The sequence below is a fragment of the Acipenser ruthenus genome, chromosome 5 (genome assembly GCF_902713425.1).
Source record: "Acipenser ruthenus chromosome 5, fAciRut3.2 maternal haplotype, whole genome shotgun sequence".
NCBI classification, from domain to species: Eukaryota; Metazoa; Chordata; class Actinopteri; order Acipenseriformes; family Acipenseridae; genus Acipenser; species Acipenser ruthenus.
The window spans coordinates 22,507,490-22,535,083 of NC_081193.1; the positions used below are offsets into that span (position 1 = coordinate 22,507,490).

Below are 27,594 nucleotides of genomic sequence, written 5' to 3' on the forward strand. Positions count from 1 at the left end.
CTGACTGTGATGGGACCAGAGTAAGGGGGTTTATGTAAAAAGTCAGATGAATTAATCTGTTTTAAATCCCATTATATGCAGCTGTAATAATTTACTGTATTCACACAATTATTGTTTTGAGATTCAGCTTTTATTAGGGAGCTCCCCTAAATCCCTTGTTTAGAAAGATGCAGGGTATTAATGCTTGTGGCAGAGTAGCTGTCTGCCCTGTGGGAACGTGGATTCGCTGCTGAGTGACAGGCAGGAGATCGAGACGGAGGTTGAAGTTGATATGACCCGCAGGCGTACAGGATTTATTTACATAACACCCTGAACAGCTTACGTGACACTACCAGCAATGGCAGTGCACGGAGCACATACAACACAGTGTACGAAAACTTTGGTAGGATCTACAATACAGAGGTCACGTTAACGCAACATTTTGCGTCCTATTTTGTCTTGCGTTCATGGGACGCACAGAATGTTAAAGGGAGGCAGACATACATATTCGCGGTAATCTATTACACTGCAGCAAAATGATCGTGAAATACTTACTTGTTTAAAAACAACTGTTCTGCAATATAACAGTCTTGATTAAGGTACACTCCATTCTGTAGGTGGCAGCAATAAGTCTCATATTTGGCTTAAGCAGCACTGTATTAAAACGGATATTTACATTTAGACGTTTTTGGCGCCAGACCAGTGTCTGTGACAATATGGCGAAGCAGTTGTCAATCGGAAGTTTTTTTGCTAAGTAGTCAGCATCTTCTGACTGTACATGTACAGTAGACTCAGCGGTACCTCCTAAGAGAACACTTTGCCTAAGGAAACGCACATTGTAAATGCTCTGGCTAAAGGAACAGTAACTTTGCTTAAAAGAACACCTATAGTGATTTGTTCACAACAGAGAAAGTACTGTTTTGTAACCTGATAACTCATTATCATCAAATTTAAATTAATGGTTTATTCAGTCTTTTCAAAAGCGACTTGCCATCACGAGAGTGTGTTGTGGCGCACCGATTAGTTTATTAAATATTAAATCATATTGACTCGTTTTGTATGTTGATTTCCATGCGTGGACCTCATTGCTACAAAATGGCATGTAAACAAAATGGTGAAATGCGCCTCTTTTCTTGCTGCAAAAAGTTGAAAATTGTTTGAGCTCTTGAAAAAAATCTGAAATCAGACACAAGTTGCAGATATACAGATTTTTAAGAATCTTCGCTTAAAAGACACAGAAATGGCGATGATGTTATTGGAATACAGAAAAAGATGAAAACACACGAAGGTGAAGGCAACAAACACTGCTTAGAATCTCGTCTCGTTGTGATGGGAAGTGTGTCAGTATTCATATGCACATCTATACACAGACCGAGATTGTTTAAACTATGATATAGCATAGCTTTTAAACGTTCGTAAAAATGTACTCAAAATGCACATCCCTGGAGTTTATTAGCCTTTGTGTTAACCACTGGTCATTTAGTATCTGATGGATGGGACACAACATTTTGGGCATGTGCGTTTCAGGAATGCATGAACAGAAAAGCTAGTGCGCCCTCTATACAATACCTTAACTAATCTTCTCTGTTCAATAATAAACTAACGTTGCTGAAGAGGTTGATCATGGTGGATAAACGGTTAGGGTGGATATGTGATGGGTGGATACGCAATGGATTACTGTATTTTAAACTTAAATTTAGGTTTTAACAGCTAAACCTATTTAAAAGGACCGGCCTGGGGAGTATATGAAGGCAGCCAATCTGTCTAGCTGTCTTTTCTGTATTATACTTGGGGGCATTTATTTTTTCGGTTTTTATCAATGTCTTAATTTTTATATACTTTATGAAACTATTGATTTTGGTTACTTTCCAGAATGCTTGGGCATTTTTTTCTGTCACTAATAGTAACTCAACAGTACTTACACACTTAGTTGTACCTTTTTTCCTTTGCTGTCTTCCACAGGCACATTCTTCTGGGGTTTTTGTGTGTCTAGGCATTTTTTTTACATTTCGCCACAATTTGCAATTCTGTTTTAAATTCTCACTATCTAACCTGTAATACAGCTTTAAATCCCATGAACACAAGCCTTGTACTGTAATTGTAATCTTGTTTTTAAATCTTGCAAGCGGAGTCTCCCAATAGAAATGTAGAATTTGCTGCCACTCATTTGAATCAATGATAGATACAAGTCAGGAAGGAGGGACATTGCCCAACTGCACGGAAAGGTAATTTTTTTTTTTTTTTAATTTTTTTTTTTTTTTAAATGAGAAAGGGTTGAAGTCAATGTGAATTGACTAACCATTTCCAGTGTTTTCCGGTGATTTCATTTTTTTTGTATCGGGTGGGGGGGGTGGTGTTTTATCGGTTTCTATCGTTTTAAAACCGAAAATCAGAAGCCCTACTTCTACTGTACTGGTTATCTAATTATGATGACGTTTGAAAAGGACATTATTGGGCAAGTTATTAAGAGTATCATAATCTAGGCACCTGTGATGAAACTTGGTTTGTAGGGCTACTGATTTTCCACGATTGCGGAATCACGTACGCAATCGCGGAATTAGGCATTGGGAACGGAATTGGCATTTTGGGAATGAAATTCTGTTTTGCAACTGCACCTTTAAAAAATAAATAAATAAATAAACAAATAAATAAAAATACTGCGCAAACAGTCTTTTACCACTGTTATTCTCCTATAAAAAATAATGGATTGCTTTGAAAACTACAACAACCAGAAGCCCAGCGATGACGCTTGTATAAAACGTTTGTGTATGTTCATTTGGATCATTGGATAATGAGAAAACAGGTGGTTTTGTGGGCGTTACGGTGATGAACTTAATTGAATTTATGTATTCATTCACTTGGTTATTGCAAATCCGTTACTCCGTCACCCATTCAACACAAGGAAACGACCCGGTGGTTGAGGTAAAACCTTTAGTTTTATAACTTATTATTTCTAATTTATCATTAACTCCTTAATACTACGTACTCAGAGTGATTTTTAGTTTTTTGTACTCGGGTTGCTATGGCTCTCTCTACTCTAGCTGCTGTAGTAAGAACAGAAAATGGTGAAAATTGTAGATTCAGCAGTGAGTGGACCAATAAATACTAACTTATTTTACCAACTGTACCGAATGCAAAGCCAATGTGTTTATTGTGCAATGAATGTGTATCAGTAGTTAAGGAATACAATATGAAAAGGCATTTTGAAACCAAACAAGGAGCTTTTGGAAATATGTATCCAGAGGGCATAGTAGTTAGAAGCTCAAAAGTAGAAGCGCTGATCACTTCCTAACAGTTATTCTGTTAATATGTCACATACATTTTAAAATGTTTGTAATGATACTCTGTTAAATGTTCACACTCTTCTATTATTAAAGTACTATTCATATGGTAAAATGTGTAAGTCTTGTTCAATATATGAACATGAAGTTATGTAATATTTATTATTGCTTAAAAATGTGCAGAGTAAAATACTTTTTTCCAATCTGGCCACCCTTAAATTAAAAAAAAAAAAAACAAGTTGAAGAGCCCATCTCTAACTAAGGCAACTCTATCTGTTCAGGGTATAGAGAAACACATGCAAGCAGTTTTACATCAAGTACAGCATAAACCAGTCTGTGTTGTTGCAGATGAAACTACAGATGGGAGTGATGTGTCCTGAACATTGTATTTAATTTGTAATTTTATGAAAATTGGATATTTTTGTAATATTGCCCCTCTTTTCAAAACAAAACACCTTTATTTGTTGACTGACTGTGAACAGGATGTGAGTGGTGCAAATATAAGGCAATGTCCAGACAAGAGTTCTCCCAAAAGGTCAGTGCTTTTATTCTAAGAAAAAACAAAAATAATAACAATAAAAACCACCCCTTTACCAGTGATGGTATCGGTGGGAACACGGCAGGTTTTACAGTCCTGAACAACAAATAAATAACACTCCTAAACCACAATCCTCCGTGCACGATACTGTGCTCTTTTCCTCCGGGGTCGTGGTGAGTGCTGGTGCTGTACTGTGCTGTGTTGTGAGGGACGTGCTCCGGGTCTAGTGCTCGCTCCGCGGCTGCAGCTCCCGACTCTCACTCCTCCTCTGCTAAAGACAAAACACAAAATAACAAACACACAGGCTCCGGCTGGATATCGTCATCAGCGCAAGGGGCCGTACTGACGTAGTTGCTTCCCCTTTGTACCCAGAACCTCCTCCTTGCAAGCAACCCGTTGGCATGGTTTCTCCAATAGGGGCCCGCAATGGAATCCTTCCAGGTACGTGCAACTACGCGCTCCCCCTAATATGGTCACCTTCCGGTTTCCGCCTACTGTCAAGGCAGTCCATCTAGGAGGAAGCATACGATCAACCTTACCCAGCGCCTTTTTTGGTTGGGAGGGAGATTTACAGTTCGAATTCTTTCTCTCTCTGTCACACTGACCTACAGTACATTGTTACTAGTGGACTGCTTTAAGAAAGATCTCAGGGACTTAAAGAAAAAAAAGGAATTCAATAGATTTTTAATGTAAAAATGTTATTTATGTTTAAATTATGTTGTCAATTTTTAATAAATTGGTAAAAACAGAAAAAACAGAATTGGTCATTTTGAAAAACGGAATTTGCCATTCCCAAGAATGGAAAATCAGGAGCCCTAGCGATTCAGCAGTAAAAGATTAGTGTAAATGTGCCACCTGTTGTGGACAAATTCAGGCTTTCCAACCAGACCTGGGGTCAGTTATAATTACAATTACAGCAGAGATGTGTGCTGAAATTGCAATTCCAATTACAAGGCCATTTTGTTCAATTCCAATTACAGTTACAATTATGCTGCAGTAATTACAATCATAATTACAATTACACTTCCAGAAACACTATGTAAAAGTTTATTCAAACAAATGGGGTCACTAAAAGTGGTTGAAAATACAAGAAGAATGATTAAGGTTGGAAAGGTGTGTAATTGAACTGCAATTGATAAAATATATGGCAATTGCAAATACAATCACGCTGGTGTGCCAAAGTCCAACTACAATGTAATTGCAATTAATTACACAATTACAATTGTAATTGACCTTAACATTTATGTTGGCAACATCTTACATAAGCAAGTATTCAGTAATGCTGGGCAGATTGTAAGCAAGTGCCAGTCATCGCTTAAATTTAAAACAAAACATGGACACAATTCAAATATAAGCAACACTCTTGTTACTAAACTGCTGTGGACAGTGGTAACTTTTTTTTAATTTGTTTTTTTTCTCTTGATTTGGTTTACTATGACTAGTTATGGATTTAAATAGCATTTTATTTTATTTATTTATTTATTTGTTAATTTATTAATTTATTAATTTTGCTTTGACCCCCCCAACTGTTAAAAATCCACATGAATATGGTAAAGAAAAAAAAAGTAATATATTTAATTACCGTAAAAACCGTTGAATAAGTCGATTTTCTAGGCATTTTTGTGGGGCCCTTAAAAGGGGAGAGCGACTAATACACTGGTGCGACGTACGCGCCGGTGTGTCTAATATTAAACTACTATACCAGTGCCACAGTGGGATTACTACAGTCACTGTTATGGCTCACACAAACATAACTGTCAACAACCCAGTTTATTTGTTAAGGGTCTACGGCATTCAGGTCATGTTGCTAGGTAGAAACACAAAACCACTGTTCTAATTAAAAGTATTACTCTCAATACAGTTAGTCATTTTGAATGTTGAACGCAAGCGTCGAGACTCTTGACTGACCTCCTCTTGAAAACGGCTCAGCTTTACTGCTTCACTTATTGTTAACACAGTAGCTGTCAGTCTCTATGAATTTGCTTATTCCCACCCTCCCGATCCATTGATTTGTCAACATTGAAACTGAACCCGCCCCTGGGATCCATATCAAACAGCAAGTCTTCCGTTCGTTGTAACTGCAATGATATAATAATGCAGGTGACTGAGACTGGAGTAGGACAGTAAGAAAAAAAAAATGTTACTCAACAGGTTTAAAATTGCGTGTTGTTGAATTTGCCGAAATACATGTTTAATCGCAATGCTGAAAAAACAGTATGTGAACAGACGAAACAAAGACAAACTTAAAATGGTGAAAGAAAATCGAGCTGATAGGAGGAAAGAGTTAATGGCCCAAGGTAGAAAACATTTTGTTTGAATGACTTTAACACATACTGTAACTAGTTCTACATGTCAGTGCAACACAGTGGTATGCTTGTAAAGTATGTGTATGGTTATGGTTCTGATTAACAAAACAAAATGAATGTGTTTGTACAGATGGAAATTCTATGCAATTGTACTGCACCGTATGCAACACTAAAATGTTTTGTTTACTAGTTATTAGATGGTGCACTGTTAAGTTTACCGTTTTTTTGCATTTTAATTGATGAAGCAGCACTGTTTAATAATACAACAAATATGTAAAAGCCAGTGCAGCTGGAACTATTGTCTAAGTATGGTTTTGGAAAGAAATGTTCAATAAAGCAAAGAAGATATGTTCTTGAACTTGTTTGGATACTTGATAAGCTAAAATAAAATCTGGTAGTTTAATACAGATGTGATGTGCGATGTATAATTTGATTTTACACTCTGTTAATTATTACTTTTTAACTAAAAACAAAAAACAACACTGTAAAATTAATGGAATAAAATGTTGCAAACAAGGGTTATTTCGAAACTAAACCATTGTATCTTTCTTTATTTATCGGTGTTGCGCATGTAGGAAAAAAATCAATTAAGTATTTTAAACAAAAAAAGGTGTTTTCCTAAAATTGAAGTTTCAAAAAGTGGGGAGCGACTTATAAAACGATTTTTACGGTATTATATGCATAAGCTGATGGAATCAGTTTAATATGCATAATCGTTTTTAAAGCCGTCCGGCTTAAAAAAAAAACCCGATCCGCCCGTCTTTCAGATGCTACTGTGCCTTTAACAATAAGGATTGATTGCGCTTCTAGCAGACTAGATCATTTGCGCGTTTCTGGGTGAAAAACAAAATCTTGGAACCACATGACAGCTGTGTTACATCGTGACACAACATTTAACCAATCAGAGAGCTGAAGGGGCGGGTTTTCTGTGTTATGCACTTTGATTTACTGATTTATTTTCAAAGCGAATATAGTCACAATGCATGCAGGGTTTTCAAAATAAGCCGGCGATCGGCGCAATCCATCGCCTAATACTATATTTGTGCCAGCTACTTTATTAAAAAAATATAAAGGCTATTTTCGGGTATTATCATTTAGTCCATTTTTTGTCATATTATTGTACTCTAAGGTTATATATAGTACATAATAGCTATACATTTTGTTCTGATATCGTAAAAAATATGTACCCAGGTGCTTGTAAGAGATATTGGTGGTTCATGTATAGAGGCTGTACGCCTTTAAGAAGAAAGCATGATGGGATATCAGCTGAACACTTGTCAGCTGACATAAATGCTTAAGTGCAGAGGTGCTGGATTATTACACACTGGTTTCATGCAACAGTTATGATGGTGACCAAACGTGTGTGAGTACTGTTGTGTAAAAAAAATAAATAATAATAAATAAATAAATGGTTAAAATGAACAGTTGCATTAAAAAAATGTAGAACAGCAAAAAACAAAAATAGACATGCATTAACAAAATGCCCTGAAAAATTCAGATAAAGAAAACAATTTAAATGAAGCAATAAGCTCAATAATTAAGCTAAAAAGGAAGTAAAGAAGTTACAGTTTTCTTTTTTTGTGAACTCCAATAAACCTACGTTATCTTTCCCCAGTCAAATCGTAGAGTGCCTAAATAAGCACGGTAATTTACCATAATAAAAAACAGAAATGAAAAACAAAGTGTAGAACATAAAAAGCGCAACCAAAGTCAACGAAAGACAACACATTATTCAAATTCTTTGTCGTATTATATATTTAAGGTAAGGCAAGCTTATTTTTCCGTTAAAAGTGCTCCCGGCTATAATGTTCTGCCACCCGGCTGTACAGAATTCCTGGGGAGAACCCTGTTACTAGCAATGTTACACAGTAATCCACAGCTCCACATGTATTACTGCATTTTTTTTTTTTTTACCCTTTCATAACTTCGATGAATCGATGCATCGGCTTTTTTGGAGAACGATGTACTGATAGTGAAAAATTATGCATCGCCCCAGCCTTAATTCTTGCAAAGCATTAACATAAGCATATTTGCGTCTATCTTGCAGTTGGTTCTTTGATTTCCCTCTGTAAAAATGTATGTCACATCCGTGCAGCTCACTCGGGCACCAGCAAATCTACTGGTACAGGGCGGGCGAAGCAGGCGTCTGGTGATTCTACCTCTATGGAGAGTACTGCTCAGGAATTTTACAGTTGTTAACTTGTCATATAATTGAATACCAGTAAGTGAAACACAATATTTCTGCATTATTTAGAAGTATAAATACTATAAAAATCACAATACTCATATTTTGACGTTTTTTGTTTTATTTCCCTTTTAAAAAACGACCATATCAGAAATATCATCATCTCAGGCGTTTGAAACTGGTAAAAATGTAATCAAAATCTAAATTTAGGGTTGAAAGTACACATTTAAGTGTATAATATAGTAATTGAATTTTGTTTTTGCAAGTTGAGTTTATTCATCATGTGACTGCAATCACGTGTGTCTGCTGAAACAACGTGGCTGTTGCATCAACGAAGGAAAAAAAATGCAATGTTTGAGTAAAAGACAGAGCTAAAAAGCACTGCATTCTTCTATGCTGAAAAACTAAGGTACTGGACTGCGCTCAGGTGGGGCTTTTCCGAAGTGACTTAGTTAGCCAGATTAATTGCGTGTTTAATTATTGTTTCGTTTATTTCTTTCCATGCTCCCTGGCTTTAATGAATCTATAATTAGCAATATTAAACCATGGCAGTTTCTTAATTCCATTATATTATCTGATGATGAAGAAACAAGCTCAAAGCTATTTTTCTAGCTATACATTCCTTAAAGGAAATTGTTCGCTTTACTGTGTAAAGGATGTAGTCACTACACTACACACCGTTTGTTTCATAAATGTTTTTCTGTCCGGAGATACACCTCTTGTTGAATTTAGCAAATAACAAGGCAGAATTAGCAAAGAAACAATTGAGAGGATTCATTATGTGTTTACATTAAAAGGGGCACTATTTAAATTACAATCGGGTGATACACAGCACTGAACCTGTGTAGAGCAATGAGTCAGTAACATCAGTACTTTTTTTTATCAGTGTTTCATATTTTATCCAGGTTATTGTAATTTCAGCAATAAACTTAATTTGTATAGGATTACTCTCACATGACATTGCTGGAGTATTACTAAACTATTCCATAATTTTTTTTGTAATGCCAGCAATATGATAAACATGTATTTTAAAAACACCTTCATGTAAATATGATTCTCACAGCTGTGCTGGACGTTTGGTTTTCTGAAGTGTTGTAATATTATTCTTAGGTTTTCCTGCTTATTTTAATGCCCGCAATGAGCCAGATGTCTATAAACATTATTACAGGTTTGAAGTGTCTTCAGGTGTGTTAAAACTAACAGCAGTCTTATTAAAAAAAAAATATATATCTTAGCTTTAATAACAAATAAGGAATTGCGGTAATATTTATTAATGTACTTAATTTAACTATCAGCATTATATTTAAATTCAAATGCCATGTTTACTTATTAATACGTTGATAAAAAGTGGGTAAAAAACCCAGAAAAAACGGAATTCGCTGTTCCCAAAAATGGAAAGTCTGTAGCCGTGGAGATGGTTACAACTGAAGACAGAGCAGACGCCAGTGTTTTATACAGTAGTATAAAGCAGTTACATGCAGGTCACCAGTTAAGAATGCCTTCAACTGACAGGGCTGCATTTATGATATGATCTCAGACAGGCTTCATAAAGGTAAATATACGCTTCATAAAAATTCTCTTTTATTTTATATATATAATCGGAGGATGATTCAGAATGAGAGGCAGAGCCACAATAAATGTCTTGTTTAATTTACCCTTTCTAGTCAAAACAGCAAGTTTCTCAGTATCTAAAAAGCTTGGAGGGAATGCTGATCTTCAGTGTGTGTGTGTGTGGGGATAGTGTCTCTTTGTTTATTTAGCAGACGCCTTTATCCAAGGCAACTTACAGAGACTAGGCTGTGTGAACTATGCATCAGCTGCAGAGTCGCATACAATTACGTCTCACCCGAAAGACGGAGCACAAGGAGGTTAAGTGACTTGCTCAGGGTCACACAATGAGTCAGTGGCTGAAGTGGGATTTGAACCCAGGACCTCCTGATTACAAGCCCGTTTCTTTAACCACTGGACCACACAGCCTCCTCTGTTGCTGAGTACTGAAATTGAAAGCCTCTCAATCAATAACAGCTTCAGTTTAGCAGGCATCTCATGTCCTGGGGAAGTTACTGTATGACTTTGGCCAATACAGCCCTTATTTGGCAGAATCTAATAAGAATTTAGACTCCACTCCCACAGAACCCCCCCCCCCCCAAAAAAAAACTTTTTATGTAGCCTACATTGTTTATTCCCTACTGTAGCCCTCCAGTAGTTTGCATGTTGGATTACTATGCTGTAACGTTTTTCTTCACCCATGTGATCTTTGTAATCTCTTCATTCTGCCAGTGAATGTGTAACAGCTATTGTGACTATTTTGTTAACATGCACAGGAAACTTGTATTTTGCAGTAATTTATGGGAGTTTTGGAGTCTTACTTTTCCTCCTCACCAAGGAATACATTGTGAAGACCATACCATTTTATAAAATAGGTCTGTTATAAAATTATTTGCCACACTTAGATTTTAGCCAAATGCAAATAACATGTCATTCAATTTTTTACCACAATTTATTGTGTATTGTAATCTCTGTGCCTGTGTGTCAAATTTAGATGAATCCCGTGCTCAGAAAATATTGAGGAGACATTTGTACATTATCCTGAGAACAGCTTATCCAAAAGTGTTAACTTTTAAAGGACATTCTTTAGCACAATCTCAGCCTCAGAGAGTTGTAGATGTAAATAGTTACATTTCCTTATGCAAAGAACAATTCTAACAATTCCATCAAGGGCTTATTTTATTTTTTTTTATTATTTTGAAGGTGGAGAACTTCATTTCCTTCAAATTGGAGGAGCCTGTGATGATATTGATGAAGCCGATATCTTCGTTGACGGTCCCCTTTCTAAAGGGGCAGAAGAGCTGTGTGAAGGGACAAAGCTGCCCTCTAACCCTTCTAGTCCTGGAATTACAGGTGAGAGATCTGTAATACTTATGTCAACACTTGAAAAGTGAAACTAGACACTATTGAAATAAGATAACAAGACATTGCAAGCAGTAATCCCAAAAGTTAGTCATCCCTAATTTGTATTGTTCCCATAAACAACAATACAATGTTAAGTGGAAAAGTCCTTTTTGACTGTGGCCCGGTATGTATGTTTGTGCTCCCTGTCTGGTCTGTTTTCTACAGTGCATCAAAATAATACAAAAAGCTAGAGACATTTTTGTTATGTACTGATGTATTTGCTATTACTTTCCTCTCGGAGCATCCTTTACATTCTGCTAAAAAAAAAAAAAAAACATTTGGAGCTATTGCCCCAGTCAGGTACATTTTGCATAATCGTAGCAGAATGTTTTTATTTATTTTATTTTTTGTAACTACATTGGCACCGTTGTGTTTGTGTGAGCAGTAGGAGTTGATCTTCTGGTGGACCAAACCTTCTGTGCGGAGAGCTTGACTTCGCTGGTGGAGCTGACACGCTTCGAGACGCTGACCCCCCGCTTTTCTGCCACCGTCCCTCCCTGCTGGGTGGAGGTGCAGCAGGAGCAGCAGCAGAGGAGACACCCGCAGCACCTTCACCAGCAGCACCACGGAGACGCAGCCCAGCACACACGCACCTGGAAACTGCAGACCGATGGGTACATTTACATGAACGCGAGGCTCTCCGAGTTGAACCGGTCTCAGACCGATCTGAGGGTTAGTCTGAACAGGCAGATCGGTCTGGAATCAGTCTCAGAAGTCTTGGAAAGTTTTAAGTAAACTAATTTGAATGCATGGGCAACTGCGTACATATTTACATAAATTTAATTGAAATAATGCGTTCTTCACATCTGTTCTTATTGACCATAACAAGCTTTTCCCTCGCCAATAGCTCCAGCTGGGATGAACATGTCTTTGAACTGGTCCTACCCAAAGCATGCATGGTCGGACATGTGGACTTCAAATTCGTCATGAACTCAAACATCACAAACATTCCACAGATTCAAGTCACACTGCTTAAAAATAAGGCTCCGGGACTTGGGAAGGTGAATGGTAAGTAAACACATCCCTGAATGTTAATCTATATATTTTTTTTGTTCTTTTTATCTGGTAGCACTGTAGAGTAACAACTTTTCAAAGTCCACAAATTTGCAGCCAAACGCAGCCTCTTGAAGCAGGCTGCAATGATGGGATCTTGTGGCTTTATTCAGTTTATGCTGCAGTAGTTTATATTGCACTATCTAGGTGGAGAGTTGATTCCATATAAAGTATTTGTTCATTTTGGTGGTGATTCTGTCAGCGTGCCATCATTCCCCGTGACCCCTATCTTACTAGAAGAGCTGCATTTTCCTTACCAGTTGCATCTGAACTGAATCTCTCTGCACAGTTTTGAACGGACTGTGCTGGGGACTGAGCACATAATGCACAGAATATGCAGGCTGAATTACACATACAGGAGTGTAGATATTGAGTAAACGTGGAAAAGATGACATTGCTGTACCTTGACGATAAATGTGTCAACCATGCAAGGTCAACAATAGTGTGGTGTTTATATAAAAAAGAAAAAAAAAATTATATATATATATTTTTTTTATTTAAAAAAAAGCTTTTATGCTCTGTAGATACTATTTATATGAGAGATTACTTGGGGAGGAAAACAGACCAGAAATGTATAGACCTCTTTGGTAAGATACCCTATACTAGAAATAGACTCAAATACAATGCTATTTAAATACATAGTGAAACTTGGAAATCTTTGCTCTGACGTGGATGAAACTTTTGAGTAAATGGTTTTAAAGATCCCTGGCTTTTGTTATCTTGTAAAGACATTTCCTGAGAGTATGCATAATGTTTTTGCAGAGTCAGCAGTAGACAGGCAGATCTGCTTCCCTTTATTGCAAGACCTGCATGCTAATGGAGAGAGGAATGGGCCATCACCGTTTGCAGACTTCGGAGATGACATGCAGTTTATGGAAATGGAAGAGACGCAAGGTTTAATTCAAGCTCTTCCCTCGTTAAAAATCTGTTTAAAATGAGTTTAAAGTCAATAGTAATAGAAAATGTAAACAACTGTAATATTAACTGCAGAGGTCGTGTTAGTTTTTCTGTTCATGCGTTCCTGAAAAGCACATGCCCAGAATGCTGCATCCCATTCATCAGATACTAAACGTTCAGTTGTTCACACAAAGGCTAATAAACTCCAGGGATGTGCATTTTAGTAAATTTCTATGAACGTTTAAACTCTACGCTAGATCATAGTTTTAAAAAATCTCTGTCTGTGTATAGATATACATACGAATACAGGCACACTTTTCTTATGCTAGTAGTATATACTAACAGTAGACTGTTCCCATGACAACGAGATGGGATTATAAACAGTGTTTGTTGCCTTGATCTACATGTGTGCATCTTTTTCTGCATTCCAATAACATCAAAGCATCGCTGTCTGTGTCTTGAGATTCTTGAAACTCTGTACGTCTGAATGTATATGCATTTTTTTTGCCCAGCAGCTCTTTCACACACTACAGTACATCTTGCCGTCTCGATAAACAAGCCACAGATACTTCATCTCCCGTTCAGAATTATAAGAACGTATTTTCTGTTTGCATTTTTCTGAATTGCTACTGCTTGCAACTGCTTTGGTCACTGTAGTACAGTCGTGTCCGGATAAGAAACCCCCCCTCGGGAAGCAAGCAAAGTGTTCTCTAAGACAGAGTTGACCACCAGACCAGACACAATATGAATCAATCAATAAATAAGTATGTATTGTTTGTCCTAATGCACGTGCATCAACATACGAAATGAACTGAATACGTATGTGTATGTTAAACTATAATAATAAAGTAACAGACAAACTAACGTTAATAAACTAACTGTCAAACTAAATTGAAACATCACCTCTATACACGTTAAAAAAAAATGCAGCAGCAATATATAAAACATGCACATTATTTAATGGTGAAGCAGCTCACCAGAAAGAGGAAACATCAAATTGACTGGTGACTTTCAAGAGCTAGAACAATTTCCAACTTTTTGCAGCAAGAGAAACAGCGGCTCATTTCGCCGTTTCGTTTACTTGCCATTTTGTAGCAATGAGGTGCACTCATGTAAATCAAAATACAAAAGAGAGTCCATAATATGCCGGCTGTTGGATTTAATAAACCAATCGGTGTGCCACAAGACACTCGCGATGACAAGTCGCTTTTGAAAAGACTGAATAAACCATTTAAATTTCAGTTTGATGATAATGAGCATTACAAGCATCCAGTCTGCAGCAAATACTACAACCCATGATGCTATCTATTTTAAGTATGTCTTGAAAGTTCTGTTTGGAATCTCGATGGATGAGGAAGCCCTGGAAATGTGAAGGCAGCTGCAATTATAGAAATATTAATGAAATATACATACAGCTGTTTAAGGCAGTTTCTTTAGAAATTCTCATCCACTTAAAATAATGCTCATTAGTTATAATATAGGTAGCATTTGTACATAGTAAAACTGTTAATATAGCGGCACCAGCCGATTGCACAGCATGCATGTGCTGACAACCGGATGAGGTTCAGTGGTGTTGATCAGCTAATGTACTATTCTAATTGAAGACACATTGGCTTGAATTTGTGTACAGAATAATCTGTTTGTGTAGCTCTACTAAATATGTACCTAAATCAATGTCTTTCTTGCAAAAAAACATATTTCTGTTTGCTTTACAGGTTCGAGATTATGTTGGTTTTTAGAAGATCACAAGGAGGATATTTTATGTGGTCCGGTGTGGCTAGCTAGTGGTCTGGATCTCTCTGGGCATGCTGGGATGTTGACCCTAACAAGCCCAAAACTTGTTAAGGGTAAGGGGCTGTAATAACACCTTCAACATTTATTTGCAGTTTTTATTCAGGCAGAAAGACCAGATTTTTAATTTGTGTACAAAACAGGCCAAAGTCTACTGTAAATTGTAAATCTTAGGCAGCATTCATAAACTAAATTGAAGGATGGTCCATATGTAGTGGTACTATGGTAGTAAAATGTCAGTTTACACACAGGAATCAGTTAACCTGATTTTATATTTAAAAAAAAAAAAATGTATCTAGCAGTAATTAATTTGCTGTATTCTGTGATTAATATATAATATAAAACACTAATAATACTAAAAAAAAAGGTTTTATTGACAGACATTTTAGACTAGAAGTGTTAATCAGTATCTTCACTGTATGATATGACTGATTTGATGCGTTCTGCAGGAATGGCAGGTGGGAAGTATCGTTCTTTCTTGGTCCACATTAAAGCAGTGAGTGAGAAAGTGGCAGAGGAGAGCTCCAGGCCAGTTGTAAGGATGCCAGCAGCCAAACCACAAAGCAGCAAAGGGCACTCGCTTTCATCACTGCTGCAAAGAGCCCAGGCAAGCAAGGTACCTCTTAACATAACATTAACTTCATATTCACTAATGTATCAGTTCTAGGTTGACATAGTGTACAGCTCTCCCCCCAGCCCACACACCCTACACACACACACACACATCCTATACTATATAAGAAGTGCCAAACTTAAGATTTGGTATGAAAAACAGTGGATTAAACAACTAGATATACTCCTTTTTTGTAGTTTTTTTTAGATAGTAAAGAAGCCTGACTACCATACAGAGAAAGCTTTTTAATTGATAACTACTGATTTATTTTCTGTAGGAGGTTTGGGTTATGCACTGTATGCAATCTGTGATTATGTTTTTTGTTGGCAATTTTAGGAGAAACCATCTACCTCCAAAGAGCCTGGCATTTCTTCTAAAAAACCTGATAACCTTCGAGGATGTGATTTGCTGCAGGAGGTTTCTGTCACCATAAGGAGATTCAAAAAAACTTCCATACCCAAAGAGCGGTAGGTATCCTGGATAACATCATACATGCAATTCCTTAAAAACATACATGAAGTATTGTACACGTGCGTATATAGGTGTTGTAGCAAGTATGGGCAGCAGTGTGGAGTAGTGGTTAGGGCTTTGGACTCCTGACCCGGAGGTGGGGGACACTGCTGCTGTACCATTGAGCAAGGTACTTTACCTAGATTGCTCCAGTAAAAACCCAACTGTATAAATGGGTAATTGTATGTAAAAATAATGTGCAGAAAATAATGTAATTGTCTGTAAAAAATAATGTGACAATTGTAAGTCGCCCTGGATAAGGGCGTCTGCTAAGGAATAAATAAAAAAAGTAAAAATGTACATAGCTTTGAGTGGGTGTTAATCTTTAAAACTGAATTTGTTCTACTAAAATACAACCTTTAGTTCCTTGTGAAGCCCCACTCCTATCCAATGTTACTCTGTTAAACGAGACCAAGTAAAAGATTACCAGTACACATGCTTCTTTTAGAGTTCAAAGGTGCGCCATGTTGCAGTTCCCAGAGTTCCACGAGAAGCTCCTGAACAGTCTCTGCAAGAAGATGGATGTGAGCTCTGTGTCTGAGCATTCTCAGAGCCTAGTGTTAGACATCCTCTGCTGGTTAGCTGGAGTTTATTCAAATGGTACATGCAGGTAAGATGGCTATTTCAATCGGCACAACAAGAAGCCAAATTTAAATAGCCTTTCGACAATGGGTCTGTGTCCTTTCTTTTCATATAGTGGAGGCATACTTCATCTCTCTATTTAGAACGGATTATCCGATAGGGGTGAAACTTGGCATGAATATTTCTTTATATGTGAAGTACATTGTTACAGTTGCCACAGTTTCTCTAGCTTTAAATACCCATTACAGGATGCAGACCATGTAATTTCGATTGATGCAGATATGATGTGAATACTTTGCTGGCGTCTGTAGATTACTGTGTTTACAAGCTAGCGCCTAATGCCAACATTTGCATATGCGATACATTATGTGTCTTGGATAGAAACAAAAGGAAAGAATTGTAAAATGCCACGTGTATTTCTTATTTTTTATTTATTTTTTTTCTTCAGTTTGCAAGAAGGAAAGGAAGGCTTGCTAACAAAAACCAGAAAACAGCTCACTGATATTATACGGGTTTGCTTCTTTGAAGCTGGTCGAAGTATAGCTCACAAGTGTGCCCGGTTTCTGGCACTTTGTATAAGGTAAGCATTTAGTGCTGTGTTTCTGTCAAATGTACGTATGTAATATCTATTAATTATATTTATAAAAGTGCTGTTGGAATTTACCAAAGGGTTGCTGTGATCAACTTATATTCTGTCAGGATAAGCTACAGGTGGATTTATTTTTTGGCACTTTACAGCACCAGGGAATCTCCCTGATTTGAATCTCTGGATAACCGCTGACAGGTGGGGTATAGCCTAATGAAGTTATAAACATCTTTATACTTTTTTTGTACTATAGTGTTTTTTTTTATTTAAACACTTTATAACATAAAAGCTATTTCTTTAACTTGCCATAATCGCAATCTCGGTTTAAAAATGTGTATATATATATATATATATATATATATATATATATATATACACAGACGTGCTCAAATTTGTTGGTACCCCTCCACAAAAAACGAAGAATGCACAATTTTCTCTGAAATAACTTGAAACTGACAAAAGTAATTGGCATCCACCATTGTTTATTCCATATTTAATAGAAATCAGACTTTGCTTTTGATTTTTTATTCCACATAATATTGTAAATAATAAAACAAATGAAAATGGCATGGACAAAAATGATGGGACCGCTAACCTAATATTTTGTTGCACAACCTTTAGAGGCAATCACTGCAATCAAACGTTTTCTGTAGCTCTCAATGAGACTTCTGCACCTGTTAACAGGTAGTTTGGCCCACTCTTCCTGAGCAAACTGCTCCAGCTGTCTCAGGTTTGATGGGTGCCTTCTCCAGACTGCAAGTTTCAGCTCTTTCCATTGATGTTCGATAGGATTCAGATCAGGACTCATAGAAGGCCACTTCAGAATAGTCCAATGTTTTGTTCTTATCCATTCTTGGGTGCTTTTAGTTGTGTGTTTTGGGTCATTATCCTGTTGGAGGACCCATGATCTGCGACTGAGACAGAGCTTTCTGACACTGGGCAGTACATTTCGCTCCAGAATGACTTGATAGTCTTGAGATTTCATTGTGCCCTGCACAGATTCAAGGCACCCTGTGCCAGGCGCAGCAAAGCAGCCCCAAAACATATCCGAGCCTCCTCCATGTTTCACTGTAGGTACAGTGTTCTTTTCTTTGAAAGCTTCATTTTTTCGTCTGTGAACATAGAGCTGATGTGACTTGCCAAAAAGCTCCAGTTTTAACTCATCTGTCCAAAGGACATTCTCCCAGAAGGATTGTGGCTTGTCAATATGCATTTTAGCAAATTCCAGTCTGGCTTTTTTATGTTTTTCTGTCAAAAGTGGAGTCCTCCTGGGTGTTCTTCCATGGAGCCCACTTTCACTCAAAAAGCGACAGATGGTGCGATCAGAAACTGACGTACCTTCACCTTGGAGTTCAGCTTGTATCTCTTTGGCAGTTATCCTTGGTTCTTTTTCTACCATTCGCACTATCCTTCTGTTCAATCTGTGGTCGATTTTCCTCTTGCGGCTGTGCCCAGGGAGGTTGGCTACAGTTCCATGGACCTTAAACTTCTTAATAATATTTGCAACTGTTGTCACAGGAACATCAAGCTGCTTGGAGATGGTCTTGTAGCCTTTATACCTTTGCCATGCTTGTCTATTATTTTCTTTCTGATCTCCTCAGACAACTCTCTCCTTTGCTTTCTCTGGTCCATGTTCAGTGTGGTGCACACAATGATACCAAACAGCATAGTGACTACTTTTCTCCATTTAAATAGGCTGAATGACTGATTACAAGATTGGAGACGTGTGATACTAATTAAAGAAACTAATTAGTTTGAAATATCACTATAATCCAATTATTTATTATCTTTTCTAAGGGGTACCAACAAATGTGTCCAGGCCATTTTAGAATATTTTTGTAGAATAAGCAATAATTCATCTCTTTTCACAGCTTCTTTGCTTTATTCTATGACATACCAAAGGCATGCAAGTATACATGATAAAATAGCTTTTAATTTCATCACTTTTCAGGAGGAATGAAGCATTATTTCAATGAGCTGTAAGGGTACCAACAAATTAGAGCACGTCTGTGTGTATATATATATATATATATATATATATATATATATAGTAAATATATATTTTTCTTTTAGATTTAGGCTTTCAGATTATTTGTAGGTAGATGAATTGGTAGCCGTATCAGTCCTCAGGTGATAGACAAAGAGAAGGAGATGACTGACTAAACAATAAGGTCTCCTGAGGTCTTGAAAGCTTGTGATTAATTATTGTTTAGTTAGTCCAATAAAAGGTATCACAGCTCCTTCTCTTTGTCTATAAATTATTTGTAAAAAGGTACGCACAATAACAATTGACCTTTTTGTTTGCTTCTTTAATAGCAATGGAAAAGGTGACCCAAGTCAGCAGGCATTTGGAGCAGCTCTGCTGAAGGCTTTGCTGGACAATATGCCTTACTTGCCTGCAGCGGCAACTGGTGGTATGTGACTGATTTGTGTTAAAAGAAAATGTAATGTTTTTTTAAGCATATTAACCTGGGTAACAAGGTAGGCAATAAAATGGATGCATTTGCTCTTAATAGATTATTTGGATACATCCTAAAATACATTCACATGATGTGTGGTTGTAATGTGTAAAGCAGTTGCTTAGGGGGAACATTTGCAAGCTTAAAAAGAATGAAGTGGTGTAGCTTCTGCTGTTATCAACATTATATTACTTGTAATATAAACCATATTGAAACATGCTGCAGAGTAAACACTACCATACTTTTGTGAATCTGCAGGCATTGCTATTCACCTTTAATATCGTTATGGGAACCATTTTTATATAAATTAAAAAAAGGCAGCCGAGGGAATTATGTGCTTGTCTTGGAAACAGTAAATGGTTCACAACATAAATGCCTTAATTGGATTGGTGTGGTGTGGTGTGGCTCCAGAGTGCAGTCTTTTGACTGGAAATAAGTTTTTTTTGGTCCTCTCTTTCACGTGTGTTGCAGGGTCTGTATTTTGGTATTTTGTGTTGCTGAACTATGTGAAGGATGAAGATCTGGCCGGATGCAGCACAGCCTGTGCCTCTCTCCTCACTGCTGTATCGAGACAGTTACAGGACAGACTAACTCCCCTAGAAGCTTTACTACAAACCAGGTGAGTAGGACTTTACCCCTCTGGAAGCCAGTCAGGCAGTGTCACTGCAAAGACATTATAATCATTAAGCATCCCTGTGAGCTTACATGAATTTGGAAATCCATCACTTCGGCTGCTAATTACTCCTGATTCATTTAAGCTAGAAACTTCACATTTTCAGTCTTGCAAAAACTGAAAATCTAGTAGCACTCTTAACTTTGACCTATGACCTAAGATGGCTGCCACACTGGGGTCTCGTTACTTTTTGCTTTCCGGGTGATGAAGTCCCAACACTTCGAGATACTGTTGTCATACTTGGTACACACGTGCTTTCTGTGATACTCTTGATGAGGTTTGATTGTGGCTAATGAATAAGAAAAATTCAGTTTCATGCCTGTTTTTTTTTTTTTACAAAACTGCTGCTAAATTTGGGCCAACCATATAATTATGTACTGAAGTAAGAATTCCTATGTGTAATAAGTACATTAAATACTGTACATGCTTTAAGGCAATGAATAGTTTAACCGTTATCTGCACAGTCAAGCAAATACCACATGACATTTTACTTTATTGTTATTATCCCAACAGCTGCCTGTTCTATCTAAGCTTTCTTTTTTCCCCTTCAGATATGGCTTGTACAGCTCCCCTTTTGATCCAGTTCTGTTTGATTTGGAAGTCAGTGGCTCCTCCTGCAAGAATGCCTTTAACAGCAGTATTGGTGTGCAGTCGGATGAGATTGACCTCTCAGATGTACTCTCGGGTAAGGACAACAAAAAGTTATAAAGTAGTAAATATGTATTGCTTCTGGTTAAACTTGCATCGTCAGCGTATTTGTAGATCACATGTAATCTGGGTACCAGCATATGTTGCTTTTGCACTACTTGTCAATAAACCTATAATGGGTGAGGGTAGGGCAAGGAAATGTAGTGGTCTTGGATATGCTCTCTACCTTCCTAGCAATCTACTGGGTTAAGTTTATTCACCAAATTGTTGTCTTTCTGACCAGATTGCTGTAAAATCTGCTTGTTGAGTAAGTTTCCATTCATAGTAACTCATTTATATGACTTTTGTGTAGTAATTGAATTATTTTCATGTTCATCTTTGTGGCTTGTTTCTTCTTTAGTTATGTTTTTTTTTAGTATACTGATTGTATATATGCAGCTCAGTGCTGCAGTAAAATGTCAGTGTTAACTCTGGTTGGTGTGTTCCAGGGAATGGTAAGGTAAGCAGCTGTGCAGCAGCAGAGGGGAGCTTCACAGCCCTAACAGGACTTCTTGAAGTCGAGCCTCTACACTTTACTTGCGTTTCCACTAGTGATGGTACTAGGGTGGAAAGGGATGATGCAAGTATGTTTACCGGTATATAACATTTTACTTACTTCTTTTATTGTTTTTTTGCCAGTAGGGCTACTCGAGAAATTGTTCTGGTTATTTGTCTATCACAGACCCAAAAAGAGCGTGAAATTATGAAACAAATAGCACACATTCAAATTTCTGTCAACAGTTTTTATTGTACAATATATGGTCTTATTAGTAGAGCACCCTCTCTGTAGTATACTATCTGCAAGTGCTCTTGCTAAAACTGCAGTGCATTATTGCTGAGATACCATTATCTGATATTGGAAGGTCAGGTTCCAATATCTAATGATAGCATGGTGGCTTACCTGATGTATCTACTGGATCTGTTTCCAATTAAAGTCACAATTCTGTACTGATGTCTAAGCCATTCTGTTTCTTATTTGGTGCAGTGAGTACGTTTGGAGTGACGCCAGCGGTGGGCGGCCTGTCTGCCGGGACGGTGGGCGAGGCCTCGACGGCGCTGAGCTCTGCCGCTCAAGTGGCCTTGCAGTCTCTCTCACATGCCATGGTCTCTGCAGAGCAGCAGCTCCAGGTCCTTCAGGAGAAGCAGCAGCAACTCCTCAAGTTGCAGCAGCAGGTCAGTCCACACTCGGGAGGTCTACATTTCACTGTTACTTGATTTTAAATATAAAAATTCCCCTTGAATATTTTTAGGCATATTATGTCAGATTGCAGCTTGAAGCTAGACTACAAAAAAAACAAAACAAAATTATAAACTTAAATTCTCTACCAATTGGGTTCCAAGTAGAGCAGTCATTATTCCACAGGTAAGTGCCCTCTAAAGCTAACTTTACACGTTATACATTTTGAGCAGCCTATGTGATCCAGTCCGAAATAATATAAACAGAACACGTTTTAAAAAAAGTTGTCTGGTTTATTATTGAATTCATATCACCCAGGCCATTACCTGCTAGATAAGAATCGTAAAAGAAAAAAAAAATGAACTTGTCATGAAATGTATTCATAGATAGATGATGGTTCATCTCTAATCTTAATTACATTTAATGGCTTATACTTTTGTTTGGCACAGAAGGCCAAGCTGGAAGCCAAATTACATCAGACTACATCAGCAGCATCGGCAGTAGGACCCATCCACAACTCTGTGCCTTCTAATCCCTCTACTGCACCTGGATTCTTCATTCATCCCTCTGATGTTATTCCTCCCACTCCCAAGACCACCCCTCTGTTCATGACGCCCCCTTTGACGCCTCCCAATGAGTCTGTTTCTGCTGCAATCAGTGTGGAGCTGGCCCAACTCTTCCCTGGGTCTGTGATAGACCCCCCTCCAGTCAACTTAGCTGCTCATAACAAAAATGCACACAAAGCCAAAACGGTAAGATGGGGGGCAGCAGGATGATGGTCTTACATTACAGTTACCAAAGTAGTTTTAGCTTAAAATAAATATAAAAATAAATGTACATTTCAGTTCTTGGAAATCCCACTACCTCTGAACTCAGTCCTTGGTTTTAATTACCATACATTTAGAATATAATTCGATCAGAGTTTGAGCTGTCAGGCCCCTGTTTTAATACATCTGTTACTTCTGTATCCATACTGTGATAAGAGCGATCAGTTCAGAATATAGAACGGGCTCCTGGCACCTGGTCGTTTCACTGATAAACAAGGGACTTTTTTTCTTTCTTCAAATTAAAGTACAGTATTTAAACAGTGTTGTGTATATTATATATATTATTAAAAATGTGAAAATCAATGAGATTAATAATGCAGTATCTTTTTCAGTTTACTTATCAGTGTTTAAACTTTTAATCTTACTGTGTTTCTCTTAATGTCAGACTGAGTTATCCCACATCATAATACATTGAGTTATTGTGAAAATTAAACTGCTAATATTGTTGTTTTTTATTTATTTATTTATTTATTTATTTATTTATTTAATTAATTAATTTTGCTAATTTTATAGAATCCAATTGGAAGTGGTTTGGCACTTGCAATCTCCCATGCCTCTCACTTTCTACAACCTCCACCTCACCAGTCCATCATCATAGAGAGAATGCACTCTGGTAAGAAACAAGGCACTTGGATGTTTTTATATCACTGTTTGTTGGTTCTGAAATGTGGTTGTCTGTTCATAGTCTTTTGTAAAATAAATAATTATTAGGAGTTTTTCTACTTTATAAAATAAAATGCATATTTCCTAATAACCTAAACAGATATGTATACAATTGTCAAAGCATATCCAATGCAAAAGGCTTGTTTGATTTAGTCCTTATGTTTTTATTTATTTATTTAATTTTATTGTTTATAGGAGCCCGGCGGTTTGTGACTTTAGATTTTGGCAGGCCTGTCCTCCTCACAGACGTATTGATCCCAACATGTGGGGACCTGGCTTCTCTGTCTATTGACATCTGGACTCTAGGCGAAGAGGTTGATGGAAGACGTCTGGTGGTGGCCACGGATATTAGCACACATTCCCTCATTTTGCATGACTTGTTACCGCCTCCGGTCTGCAGGTTTATGAAGGTATGAATGTGTGCCATGTTATGATTCCATCTCTGCTTTACTTTTTTTTTTTTTACCTGCTCTGCTTATCTATTGTTATTGTAAAGCGTCACCATAGTCCTACTTTAGTGAGTAATCATACTAATTTTTGCAGGGGGTTACTGACTTTGTCTCTGAAGACAAATTGTACATTAGCTGTTTGCCTCAATCATATATCTTCATTGTTACATTTGTAGGACAAAAAAAAAGCATCTTGCACTTAATTCTCATATATTGTACCCAATATTTAATTAATTATACATTTTTGAAACTGTAAACTGTTCTTTTGAAAGTGTGTTTGTTTGTTTCTTTCAGATCACTGTTATTGGACGATATGGTAGTACTAATGCACGAGCAAAGATCCCCTTGGGATTTTACTATGGGCACACATACATCTTGCCGTGGGAGAGTGAACTAAAATTAATGCATGACCCATTGAGAGGAGAAAGTGACTCTGCTAATCAACCAGAGGTAGAACAACATCTAGCGATGATGGTGGCACTGCAGGAGGATATACAGTGCAGGTCAGTCATTAAAAAGAGCGATGATGATATATTGTAGCTGAATGCATCTGTTTCTCCTTTGAAGCAAGTGTGTCTCAGTTTTCTGCATGAACATGTGTGACATTAACAAGTGAAAGCAAGGTAAAAATGGATTAGTGGGCTGTAAGACATTGCTGTTATGGTAGTATGGAAGTTGGATACATTTGTGTTGCTTCTTTAGAATAAAGTAACTTGCATTTTAATTATTATTATTTTTATTTAAGGCATGTAAAAAAAAAAAAAAAGTTTCTAGTTGGTGGTTCTGGGCTGGGTTGTCTGTAAGTTAACACATAAAGCCTTCACTAAGTGCTTAGTAGTTACTAGTTAGTTGATAACTAAACAGTGTCCTATTTTTGGTTGCACCACACATACTTAAGGCAGATCTTGGCTAGTTTGTTACTAAGAGCAGAGACTCCAAGTCGATCGCGTGTTCCCTTTACAATAACCAATCGGCACTGAGGATGTTGGAGCACAGATGCTGCTGATCAAAACAACTCCAACATAATAAACTTGAACGTACAACCGACTAGTCATAGTGCCTGGCTTTAAACTGTTATTATTAGTAATATAGGTGACCGATTACAGGTACCAATAATACGCATATCATTTAGTTGGGAATGTTTTATATTAAAGATTAATTTATTTAAATTATTAAAATTAAATCAGTGCATTTTGAGTCGGGATATCGGCACTGTAGACTTTTCCTGTTCACACAGATAACACTGTAATGAACAGCTTACCTCTCCACTCAGTGTTGATGGTGGTTGTTGTGGTTATTAATGTTGAATACAGTATTTACATACACTGTATATATTTTCCAAATGTATTCAATTTTCAATGGAAACTGTTTAAAATACTGCCTAATCTAAGGTTAAAATATACACCGGTACCTACATTACAATATATGGAAGTACTTATTGTAATGAGTTGTACATTTCAGTAAATGAAATTGCATCCGCATTACACCTATTAGATGAAGCTTATAGTAATACCGGTCTGAGTGTGTTGTTACTTGCTGAAATTGTTTATGTGGTATTTGTTGAGAAAAGGGATAATTAACCACTTTCTTAATGGATAACCTGAATCTCTGAGTAATTTTCCTTTAAATCGACATACTTCAGATTCATCCCACAGATATGAATGCTTTAGAATAAAACTGTCATGTTTGGATCCGGGCCACTATAACACAATTCGTGATTAACAAATCTGCATTGCACACAATTTGTGTATATGAAGAGTGGAAACCCTTTCTATTCATGTATTCTGCTGCATGCATGGAAGGTGTTTTTATTTTTATATGCATCCCATCTATGCAGCCAACATCAGGAAAACCAGCGATCTGGAAAAACATCTGATGAGTTTCATCCAGTCTTTTGGTGTCAGTGGGGGGAAGTATACATACTTCTGCCACAGTTTACACAGAGAGAGTGCAATGAAACGGACTGTTCTGCAGACTGTGGATTTATGCACCTGTATCGAGTCGTCTACCAGGTTTTGAAAAGGTCCGGTAGCGAAATGCCTTAAAGCGAGGCAAACCTGTAGAGATGGAGGAAGTGCTCTATTTCTGGAAGATTAATGTTTTATGTTACTTTTGAGTTCATCAGTGATCTTCAGAATATGCTCATGTCTAAATCTAAAATGGGCACAAAGGTTAATATCATCGTAATTGTCAAGAGGATGTACAATTTTGGCTGACGCCTAAAACTTCGAACACAATTATCTTCAAACAGAAGTTCACGTAGTAACACTTGTCGTGCCATCTTGGAATGTGATTCTATGAACAGCTTACACCTACCCGAAGGTATGCGTAAAGTTTAAGTAACAACTAAGCCTTACGCTAATAACTATCTTACCTGGTGCAACCCATGTAAATTTAGTAATGTGTAAAACTAAAGTTAGTAAAGACTTATGTTATAAATAAGCTAAGTAAGAATAGCTGGTGCAAGCCAGCCCTGGTCTTTTAAGTTATTTTAATCTTCACTATGGCTACTGCATTATAATTATGTTGTACCACAGAATATAAGGGGTTTGCAATTCATATCGCCAGATGAACAGGACAACAAGATTTGTGTGGGGGACAACAAGTTTTACCATTATACTTTTCCCGTCGGACAAGTACTTTTTTTTTTTTTTTTTTCTTCTCCTAGAAAAACTCCCGTAGATTTCTAGGAAGTCACGCAAGGTCCTGAAAGCTCTAAACTGCAGAAGTCTTGCACATACAAATGAAAATGTGTAAAAAAAAAAAAAAAAAAAAAAAAAAAAAAATGCGTAACTCTAAACCTCAAAATTACAAAAACCTTTAAACTATTTTATATGTAACGGTTTAGCAAAAAAATACAACTTGGAAATGACTCCTCAGCATTGTACTAACTAAACTGCTACTTTCTTCGAATTCTGACTCGACTGTCTGCTGAGTACACTCAGTCGCTCACAACTCTTTATCCAGTGGCCATATAGGAAACCAAAACGTATTGAACAAGTGTCATCACTGTTCTTCTGGGTAATGTAGTTTAGAAACCAATCCTTTAACCCATTCTACCTGTTTAGCATGACTTTCGGCTTGTGTATCAGGACAAATATCCGCCCAAGTATTATTACCTTTTTAAACAGCTGAGAATCTGAAGATTATAAGGAGAATAACCACTTGAAAACCCCAGAGATGTACCCTACTTAGCTCAATCCAGACGGTTGTCATGCTGATGCGCTGGGGAGGCCGCACTTTGGTTGATCCCCGGAGCCAGCATCGCAGCCGTTGTGTGTGCTGATGCGCCAGGGAGGCAAAATAAGCTGATCCCTGGAGCCAGCATTACACTTCAGCCATTAACACCAGACAGAAGGATATCTACATCATCATATGGAAGGAAA

The 27,594-nt window shown here is 37.3% G+C and overlaps 1 protein-coding gene across 12 annotated transcripts in view; it reads left to right on the forward strand.

Annotated features, from left to right (window-relative positions):
* The window catches only part of LOC117402834 (baculoviral IAP repeat-containing protein 6), a 183,476-nt gene that overhangs the window by 27,092 nt on the left and 128,790 nt on the right, over nucleotides 1-27,594 (forward strand). For 7 of the 12 annotated variants that reach the window (XM_059023827.1, XM_059023834.1, XM_059023833.1 and 4 more), the window contains exons 12-29: nucleotides 11,041-11,190; nucleotides 11,627-11,855; nucleotides 12,089-12,249; nucleotides 13,057-13,188; nucleotides 14,907-15,038; nucleotides 15,432-15,598; nucleotides 15,932-16,062; nucleotides 16,554-16,715; nucleotides 17,136-17,267; nucleotides 19,590-19,687; nucleotides 20,204-20,351; nucleotides 20,957-21,090; nucleotides 21,542-21,688; nucleotides 22,078-22,265; nucleotides 22,719-23,021; nucleotides 23,610-23,709; nucleotides 23,955-24,169; nucleotides 24,503-24,711. In XM_059023827.1, the coding sequence (XP_058879810.1) occupies nucleotides 11,041-11,190; nucleotides 11,627-11,855; nucleotides 12,089-12,249; nucleotides 13,057-13,188; nucleotides 14,907-15,038; nucleotides 15,432-15,598; nucleotides 15,932-16,062; nucleotides 16,554-16,715; nucleotides 17,136-17,267; nucleotides 19,590-19,687; nucleotides 20,204-20,351; nucleotides 20,957-21,090; nucleotides 21,542-21,688; nucleotides 22,078-22,265; nucleotides 22,719-23,021; nucleotides 23,610-23,709; nucleotides 23,955-24,169; nucleotides 24,503-24,711 (2,938 nt within the window). The remainder of the gene's footprint in view (nucleotides 1-11,040; nucleotides 11,191-11,626; nucleotides 11,856-12,088; nucleotides 12,250-13,056; nucleotides 13,189-14,906; nucleotides 15,039-15,431; nucleotides 15,599-15,931; nucleotides 16,063-16,553; nucleotides 16,716-17,135; nucleotides 17,268-19,589; nucleotides 19,688-20,203; nucleotides 20,352-20,956; nucleotides 21,091-21,541; nucleotides 21,689-22,077; nucleotides 22,266-22,718; nucleotides 23,022-23,609; nucleotides 23,710-23,954; nucleotides 24,170-24,502; nucleotides 24,712-27,594) is intronic. The other 5 variants (XM_059023832.1, XM_059023835.1, XM_034004368.3 and 2 more) reach the window with 3 other exon arrangements.